Source organism: Lactuca serriola, chromosome 4 (assembly GCF_051521515.1).
Source record: "Lactuca serriola cultivar US96UC23 chromosome 4, Lser_US96UC23_V15, whole genome shotgun sequence".
In the NCBI taxonomy this organism is placed as follows: domain Eukaryota; kingdom Viridiplantae; phylum Streptophyta; class Magnoliopsida; order Asterales; family Asteraceae; genus Lactuca; species Lactuca serriola.
In genome coordinates, this window is record NC_136411.1 from 350,237,206 (window position 1) to 350,247,503 (window position 10,298).

A 10,298-nucleotide genomic window follows, 5' to 3' on the forward strand; every position below is an offset into this window, starting at 1 on the left:
TGGGTTTTGTCGTTGTCTTCCTTCCGATCCTTCTTCCCAAGTACGCGTGTCGAAATTTTCTTTACCCTTTATTGATAATGGATCTTAATTACCTGTTTTTAGGTTTTTGGGGATTTTGGGATTTTTCTAATTCTTGGTTAGATAAGTGAAATTAAATGGTTATATTGTTAGTATATTAATCGATTAACATGTTTCTAAAGTCGACTTCTCAAAAAATCTGACAAATAGCCTTCAATTTCGAGTTTTTCTGGGTTTGGATGAAAAGTTAGGATTTTGTCTAAATCCAGCTTTTTGATGTGTTTTAAATCAAATTGGCTCTCTCTCTCTCTCTCTCTCTCTCTCTCTCTCTCTCTCTCTCTCTCTCTCTCTCTCTCTCTCACACACACACACACACACACACACACACAAAACAATCGTATCAACCACAAGATACTTTTGTTTAGTGTTACGTATAACCCTAAATAACAGAGAATCATGCACCAACAAAAATCTCATTTAATTCCAATTAAAACATATGGTAAATCAATTGCAGTGTGTGCCAATACATCCTTTTGGGGTGCCTATCTTACAACCAAAGCTCTTAGCTTGGCAAAATCTCAATCAAATCACATCCACGAACCGAATCGGGTCAAACCACCCATACGAAAGGCTAGTTACATTTGGTTATGCAACATGCCATTCAGTTGCTACTTTTCATCCATGGTTGCAAAGCTTCCTACATATTTAAATTACACATTTGGGTGATTGTTTATCTAGCCATGAAATGCAACTTGTATCTTCTTCAAGAAAGCTATTGAAAGGCGTTTGGGATGTTTTCTTGTAACGGGTATCTAAAAAAATCCTTCTAGCCATGAAATGCAACTCATTTATATTTTTCTCAATGATTAGTTTATAATGATGCCTTAAAACTGGCTGATTCACGATCCATTAACGAAATCATTACAAATATAAAAACTAAGAAAATTGCTAACAATCCATACAATCCACCATCTATTTACTTTGTATTAAAGATTTCTTCACCTCATTGTTCACTCTTGGATTTTAATTTTTCAATATTGACACAATATATATATATATATATATATATATATATATATATATATATATATATATATATATATATATATATATATATATATATATATATATATATATATATATAATATGTTGACCTAAATATCAATTCCTTGACCAGAATTCTTGCGTGTATCCACATTATTTCTTGATTCGTGTTTTCTTTTGCCACGTGAAGTGCGTTTTGATCTTGGTGTCCGAGTTTTTGTTGGGCGCTTTTCACTTACGGTGTTCTCTATGGTGGTGGTGGTCATCACCTTTTCGGTGGTCAATGAAATTTCATCAGGCCACGGAGTTCGCTTAGCTGGCACTGTAATCTCTAATGGAGGATCAATGTTCCATCTGCATCATATATTAAAACGAATCATACTCTGTGTTTGAATTTAATATTATTGTGAAATTTTATAAAAGTGAAAGTTTGTTGCTATTGTAATTTGTATGTATGGACTCAAGTTTACATGGTCAAAAATCAAGAATGGAGAGGAGTCAAAGTCAAGGAGGGTCAAAATCAAAGAGGTCAAACCCAGTCAACACAGGTCAACAAAGGTCAAGGCAAAGAGTTGAATTTAATTCACAAATCACAACCAACATTCCCCTACAAAGGTAAAGTGATAAGAGTGTGATAAAAAGTAATTGATAAGCTAGAAGACAAAATCTAAAATGACAGAAAAGGACATTATATATATATATATATATATATATATATATATATATATATATATATATATATATATAAACTAATGTTATATTGTATGAAACAGTTTTAAAATAAATTGCATATTTAATCATATTAAAAATTAACGTTATGTAGTATTATAATGGTTTGTTAACAACTTGCAAAATTACAAGAGTAACAAAAAGGCGAAAAATCGTAATCGATTTAATTAAATATTACAAATCTGATTAGGATTGCAACATGAAGTTTTAGTATTCAAAGTATGATATTGATAAAAAGATTGTATCTTTGATCATTTGATTGTTTAAATGATCAAGTAATTGATTTCATAGGGATTACAACAAAAATATGATTACCAAAATCTCAAACAAAATTACGTATTTGCCTTTTTATTACATCAACTTCATGACACATACGTCGTATTCTCACAAAAATGTCTTTTTAATTATTTTATCAGTAAAAGTTTTAAAATAATGAGAATTTATTATAATAACTTAATTTTCATATAACCTATTTTGAGTTAGAAACTAAATAAATTACCCTCAAGAATAATTGCTTGATTAAGAGTAGAATTTGGTACTCTAACTAAAAGAAGCTTTAATTTTTCTAAGGGTGTATTTGGAAATCTTGTAAAAAAGTTACATGAGCTTATCAATAAGCATATCTCAAATAGCTTTTTAAAAAGCTAGCTTATAAGCTACTTTAGGTTGTGTTTGGCACGACACAGCTAACTAATAAGTTAGCTTATTTTTCAAGATCTTTTAAGTTGTTATGTTTGGCAAGCCAAAAGCTAGCTTAAAAGCTAACATTTTAAAAAAGCTACTTAGGCTAGCTTTTTAAAAAATTTCCAAATATACCCCATAATTAAATATAGAAACACATTCTTTTAAATATCATTTTAGTCATTTTATATCTTCCAGCTAGTTTTACCAAACGTTATTTTTTATCAGCTAGCTTTTCAACTACCAGCTACCATTTTATTAAAGAACTAGGTTTTTATTTAACAGCTAGCTTTTCAGCTAGTACGCCAAACATAGCCTTAAACTTTTTCAGAAGCTTTTTTTAAATATTCCAAATATACCCTTAATTAGTTATATAGAAAACACATTATCCTAAAAGCTCCTTTTTTGGTGTTTTTGGTTTCAGAAGCTAGTTTTTACCAAACGTTTTTTTTTATCGGCTAACTTATAAGCTCGCAACTAGCCTTTTAGCTATCCCCTAGCTTTTCAACTAACAAATAACTTTTCAGCTAGGATGGGCAGTTAGCTTTTCAATAGTTAGCTTTTCAATAGGTACGCAAAACAGAGAAAAGCTCCTTTTTTGGTGTTTTAGTGATAAACACCTCTATTTAGTATTATTTACCCTAAAAAAATCTAGTTTCACTCTTCCAACCCCTTACTTCTCAAAATCTATTTATTTTGGCCCTAAAACTTTACAACATTAAAATCATAATCAAATTTCTCACACACTAAAACTTTAGCTATTTGGAATTTCAAGTTACAATAATCAAATTCACAACATATCATTTCTTTTAGAACATTTAAATTAAAAGTAGAAGAGTAGAAGACTAACCCAGTAGGGAATTTGCTATCTGCACGCGCCTCAGCCCTCAACCACCACATCATCACCTTCTTCCCACAACCACCAAGCGGCTCCACCATTGAAGAATCTTCAACCAAAGAAAGAGGACTCTCAATATCATCATCTCCATCAACCATATCCAAATCCTTAATCCAATCAGGCCTAAATTCACCTTCTTTCCATACCAATCTTGAGTTCATCACAAATCCACACCACTCCATCTTCCTAGGCAACACAATTGCCATATCACCAATGTAATTAGCACTTTTTCCTTTGTATACACCAGAATCAAATGTATGCCACCCAATTAATCGATCAGATGAATTACAAGCAGGACCTTGAACTGGCATCAATGGTGATTTGACTGAATTCTGTTCATCTTTTTCATTTAGAGTGTTCTGAATCTCAAATGGGTCTTCATCGGAATGCCCTGAATGAGCTAGAATCCCAATTGAAAGAGCTCCAATCCATTCGACTTTTTGGATCTCATCAAAGAGTTCCAAGCTATGCATGTTACTATCATCAGCGAACATTACAATCCCATCTAGCTTTTCTTCTCTCACGACTCTAAATCATGGAAAACGAGTCTACTTATAATGAAATTCATTAGATATAGAAGCGGATTGATTCAGTTTGTTGAGTTTACCTTAATGCTCGCAATCGCATCTGGGATTCCATCTTGTGTCGAGCCTCCCAAAAAATGGGCATTTTCTTCGGGAATCCGATGTGTTTGACTTGAAGTTTTGATTTGGCTAATAACGACGAGGTTTCGTTCGTCGCGCCACCGGCTTCCACCACGATCCAGACCACATCGTAGGGCAAGTTCATCAATGTGTGCATCAATCCGGTTAAATGTAGAGCTTGAAAAGTTCGGACATATGTCGGAGTGATGGCAATTAGAGTTTTAGGGTTTTTGATCCCGTATTGAACCTTCTGTTCTCTCTGAACTGCTTCAATTAATTTATGAGCTTTCATGACTTCCACCGGGTCTGGGTGTGGCCATGGTCGGATTCGGATCCCATGCCGGCCGACCACCACTCTGCTACTGGTTGCAACAGCAGATGTAGTATTAGCCCCAGGTGGCGAGAGGGACCGGAGGGAAGTTGTAAACGACAGGGTTTCGGCTATATCGGTGGCGCTTCCGAACGACGTTGATGTTGTGGTGTAGAGATTGTTAATGGAAGAAGTTGAGAAGAGGAGAAAGAAGACGAGACGAGAGAATCTAAATCCAAGAACGAGGCTAATCAGACAGCATAAACAATGAAGGATCAACCAAAAGATACCCGCCGGCGATTTAACGGTTCCGCCTCCATCTACAGACGAATCTAACGGCGATGAACCTCTGAAACTGTTGCTCCGCCCCCGATTTGCATAGCTCTGCTGCAACGCTAGCAGCTTCATATTTTGCCCAAATCAATTTCTACTCCACAGAAGTTTATATCTGAGATGGGTTTCGATTTTTGAAGTATGTACACTTGAATTTGATGGTTAATGATATGTACACTTGAATTTGATGGTTGATGAAGGAGAGAAAAAGAGAGAGATGAGTGGTTGAGGAGTAGAAGAGATGATGGCGGTGGGTTGAACTAACTTGAAAGTGAGCTGTTAAAATCAAGACGAATGCTTTGAATCTACGGATCAATCTGATTGGGAATTTGAAATTTGTAAATTCAATGGAATTAATTGGGAGAGGGGGGCAGAGACGCCATTGTTGGGGTCATTTTCGTTGTAGATGAACAGGGTATTGGTATTTTACTTCTCTCGGACATGATGATGATGAGCATTGAGCAACTTCTTCTTAAGTCCAAGACCCTCTTTCATTTCTTTTTATTTTCTCTAATAATAAACGATCATAACATACCCTCTAAATTACACGAATCGTGGTTTATAATGTTGGATTCTTATTTTTTTTAATTAATTTGGATTATTATTTAATTTTCAGGTTTTTTTTTTGGTTTTATTTTTTTTTTTTATTTTTTTTATTGATATAAATGCAATATATTGCACTAAACGAGTACTCTAATAACTCTTTCTCTTCTTTATTTTCTTTCAAGAATTTACCAACAACCATGGACATCTTACTATCGGAAAACCACCGTCCACCGTTGTGGACTACCACTAGAAATCATCTCTCTCTCTCTCTCTCTCTCTCTCTCTCTCTCTCTCTCTCTCTCTCTCTCTCTCTCTCTCTCTCTCTCAACTCTAGCATCACCGCCTATCACTGTCAGCACCTCCTGTAACCATCATCAAAATAAAATCAGAAAATTGATACTATAACATAACTTAACCAAAATCTAAAACCTATAATTAACACTAAACCCTAATCCTTTTTAGATGAAACCCCCAAAGTGAAAATCAATCATGAAATCCCCAAACAGACAATGGAGCTCGATTTGCCACCCAAGGCGGTGGCTTAAAACCCTAAGTTGTGGTTTGAAACCCTAGGCGGTGACGATCTTAGATCCGAGACAATGAAGGTGAAGGTTTGAAACCTTAGGCAGCGACTCTAGAACGATGAAGGTGTACGCCAGAGATAGTATATCTAAGACGATTCGAAACCACTCACAGTGGAGCTTTTAGATCTGTGACGAAGACTGTGACATGCCTATTTTCACAGTCAATTTAAAACTTTTTCTTTATGCTTATTTAATTCAGAGTATTCATTAAAATTGCGGAATTTGTTCCTAAAACATAATATTCAAATATTTCCAAAGAAACATTTTTCATTAATATATTAAAAACCTTAAGATGTTATCATTCGATACAGATACATAAACATAAACATGTTTTAACAGGCCTTAGAAAAATTTATTATACTATGGCCTAATAACTCTTCAAATCACTTATCATCATTGTGTCTTTGTACCGTTACCTGTGATACAAAGAAACTGAATTGGTCAAGCTTGGGAGCCTGGTGAGCATATAAGGCTTTTAAACCACAATAATTAAGTTCATTAATTATATATTTCACATCAAATAATTCACCCGATTACCCATTCTCATTATTCTCACTTCCTAATCCTCAAATGTTGATCTCACGGGACCTATCCTAAGGATCAATGTAAGCAACGGGTAAACAATACCGCTTCGGGGATTCCTTTAGCAATATATGTCAATAAGGCAACTATGGGGGATAGAGTACATCAAATGAACATATAGTTCACTAACACCTACAGGTTGTAAGCCTGCCAGCATTCCACTGACTGTCTAGAATAGTCAATGGTCGTCATCTCTACTCTGCTAGATGATTGGTTCATCAATAGTCATGTTCTCTCATCGTCATCTCATCTTTTTATCACCCATCACTATCCAATATATTTTATATATGAAAAATACATATATCATATAAATCAAATAATAATTAATACAATTCATCTAACATGGACATCAAGAAATACAGATAATAATCACAGATAACATTTAATCATCTAGATACTTTATATCTACGTGTAAGATGAAAGTAAATATGCACTCACTTGTTAAAGTGATGATGAGAAAGTTATGCAGCACTTCGCTTCATCACTTAGCCTTTCCTTTGATGTGACATAGGTTCAATTATCACTAAGTCTTAGTTTATTATTTCTTGTGATTAATTATTAGTCTAGATTCATCATTAATTCAAAGTATACTGATATATAGTTGATAAGGGACAACTAGGTAAGATCATATCAGAAGTAGGGTATGTTTGTTATACAGAGTATACTGTTTGGAAATCTCACTTTAAACACATCACTAAATCTAGCATTGTCATCATCCCCATAAGTAGATCAATCAGTATAATGACTTGGAATCGCTGATAAATCTTGTTTATAGGTTCATAATAACGATAATGAGTATAACGACTTGGAATCACTGATAAATCTTGTTTATTGGTTCATAATAACGATAATGAACTTAAACATAAATTACACTTAAATCTTAATAAGTGTAGCTCAACTTACAACGTTTCTAGCAAAAAGTCAGTAATTGCACTGGCAGAATCTCAACCCGAAAGATCCTTTTCGTCGGGCTCTTAGATACCTCAGAGCCTCACTAAAGTAGCTGAAATCCTAAGAAGATTGGGGCTAGAAGAATGGGAGTTCTCCAAAGGATTTAGACTTAAAGATCTAGTGCATGAAACAAGTCTCGCAACTATTTATAGGTTGTTCAGGAGACTCTCCGTAACGCCCGCAGATCCGGGCTAGTCAATTTAGAGGCAATAGGGGTCGAAAAACGACTTTTTGACAAAAAAGATTATTTAGAATAAATAATCATAACCAAGTTGTAGAATATGTCACAAGGTTTCCGTACATATAAAGAACCCCGAAATCCGAGTTATAACGAAGAAGTTATGACCCGTCGAAGTTTCGCGTCGGAACCGGCACGACGCCGGGAAGCGTAAATAGTAAATTTATGATGGAGTGAGATTTAGCCTTAGCGCTCTAAACGAAAGTCGTAGAATATGTTAAACTAAGAACATCGATAAAAAGAACGCCCAAATCTAACTTCGTATGAAGAAGTTATGATTTTTCGAAGTTTCGGATTAGCGGTATACAACCCGAAATTCGAATTTTAGATCGATTGATTTTTAGCCGACACAACCTAAACGAGAATCGAAGATCTCATTATTAGTAGCGTAACAATAAAAAGACAGACGAAAATGGACATCGGATGAAGAAGTTATGAGATTATAACGGACCAATCCTGTCCCGGCCTGTTAAAAATATAACTTTAAAAATAAATTCAAAATTAGCCGACAGAGTCTAAACAAAAGTTGTAGAGTGCGTCTCCACCTACGCATGGATATAAAGAACGTCAAAAACGGAGTTTGTATGAACGAGTTACAAATTATAATAGCATATTTACGTATTAAAATAAAGTATAAATCATATATACGTACACATATATATACATATGTATATATCATTAGAAAGGTATCGACAATGCGGTCATTATAAGACTAATGTTGAGTTCTTTTGACATTAGTTTAGTGCAAATATTGTTAAATCTATTTAAAATAGTATTATAAAGGGGTGTTTAGTTGTTTATATAACTATAAGGTCATTAAGTAATTATGGGGGGTAGTTTTTGTAAATTCAATTACTATAAATAAGAGGCTTGGGCTCTCATATTTCTTGCATCATTCTCTTGATTCAAGAGTCTTTCTCTTCTTATCCCCCGAGCATTTCGGTCCCTCGTGATTCGACTTCTCTTTCTGTAGTTTTAGTATAGTAAGGTGAGCGCTGAAGCGCTGCACGAATCTTTCTTAGAAAGATTCAGCGACGAAGTTCTGCCCCTACAGAGCCCGACTCCTAGCTAAAATCCCCTTGTAAGTAAGTTATGCTTACCCTATTTTAAATATAGTTTATATTTAAAATTAGTATTGTTATTATAAATTTATAATAAATATTTGAGCTATTATTATGACTTATATAAGTGTCGTTATAATATATTTTTAACTACTTGCGGTACGGGGAATCTGGTTTAAAGGGCCGCATAGGGTTGTTGGATTTCAGAAGTGCTATATGCCAAAATGGTCCTGCCCTCCGGTGTTTTATGTCTGGCCCCTGTCTGTACATAGTGGTTGGAAAGTATTGTTTAAACGCTTATATAATAATAATAATAATAAGACTAATAATTAGTGACGGTAAATATTAGACTAAAATCTAGTGGTAATAATACTAGGTTTCGTCGAAGGAAACTATTTTAAAGTAAACGAAGCACTGTCCGAGTACCGAGTCACCACCTTCTCAAGTGAGTGCATAGTTACTTTTATCTTACACATAGATATGAAGTATTTAATATATATTACGTGTTGTGAGTGCATGGTCCCTTTCATCTTACACATAGATATGAAGTATTTTATTATAATTTTACGTGCTATGTGTGCATATTGTCTAAATACTTGTTGTCTATACTGGTGAAAGATTTTTATACATGTTTTAAATGATGTAAACTGTATAAAGTATTTTATATCTACAAGATATGTTGGGTAAAACATGGGTAGATAAATGATGAGGGATAAAAGCTGAAATAAAGGAACATTAGTAGCATGGACCTAGTGCCCTATAAGTATACATTGGCATCAGTGGACCTAGTACCCTAAAGATGAGCACTGGCAGCTGCGCCACAACCCGTAGATGTTTTAGATCTATGGTAAACGTCCTAGCAGCTGTGCTCTAAGGACAGTATCGGCGGCTGTGCCTAATAGGGAGCCTTATGACCATGACAGTGGCGTTAAAAGGTCAATACCGGCAGAAGCGCCTCATAGGAAATGTCCCAATTCTGGCAGCTGCGCCTAAGTGACAAGATTAGCAGCTGCGCTTGACCAAAGTGTCATTGGCAACAATGGACTTCATGTTGTTTCCTTAGGATGATCCTTAGGAATGAATGAATGAGAAATAGCCGGTTCTTATGATAGATCCTTAAGAATAAAGAAGATAATGAGGATGGGTAATTGGGTTGATTGTTTGATTGTTAAAACATAATAAGTATATTATTGTGGGTTGAAAACCCTATGTACTCACCAGGTTTCCCAACCTGACCCACTCAGTTTATTTGTATCACAGGTGTCGATATGAAGTCACATTACACTGAGAGATTTAAAAGAGATGTAGATCACTAGTGTAAATAAATGTAAGTTTTGTTTATGCTTATGTTTCTGTATTGACGATGACATCCCAAATGTTTTTAAAAGTGAATAAAAATATGTTTCTTTAGAAATTCTTTGATAACGCGATTATCATGTTTTTCTGGGAACAAATTCCGCAACATTTTTATTAAAAGAAGTACTCTGATTTTTATAAAGCATAAACAAAATCGGTCTTTTCTGGCCGCGAAAATGGGGATGTCACACTCTCACATCGTGAGACATGGCATGTCATATCGTGACCTTGTGTAGGCAAAAAGGCTTCGCCTCTAGTGTTGACACGTGGCACCATTGGCTAATTCTTGATCGATCTTTAACGTTCTTTGACGTTCTTTATAT

General features: G+C 34.7%; 1 protein-coding gene across 1 annotated transcript; it reads right to left on the reverse strand.

Annotated features, from left to right (window-relative positions):
• Window positions 1–1,132: 1,132 nt before the first annotated feature.
• LOC145097561 (putative beta-1,4-xylosyltransferase IRX14H) lies at window positions 1,133–5,177 on the reverse strand. Its single transcript, XM_079035128.1, has 3 exons — window positions 3,978–5,177; window positions 3,323–3,898; window positions 1,133–1,416 (listed from the first exon to the last, which is right to left on the reverse strand). The coding sequence occupies exons 1-3, from the start codon at window positions 4,730–4,732 to the stop codon at window positions 1,173–1,175; spliced, it is 1,575 nt and encodes a 524-aa protein (XP_078891254.1). The 5' UTR covers window positions 4,733–5,177; the 3' UTR covers window positions 1,133–1,172.
• Window positions 5,178–10,298: the final 5,121 nt, after the last annotated feature.

Excerpts from the sequence above, each read along its gene's own strand:
- LOC145097561 (XM_079035128.1), bottom strand. The coding sequence starts at position 4,732 with ATGAAGCTGCTAGCGTTGCAGCAGAGCTATGCAAATCGGGGGCGGAGC. Across the intron at positions 3,899-3,977 it reads ATGCGATTGCGAGCATTAAG|AGTCGTGAGAGAAGAAAAGC; the intron begins GTAAACTCAACA and ends TCCATGATTTAG. Across the intron at positions 1,417-3,322 it reads GATAGCAAATTCCCTACTGG|ATGGAACATTGATCCTCCAT; the intron begins GTTAGTCTTCTA and ends TATATGATGCAG.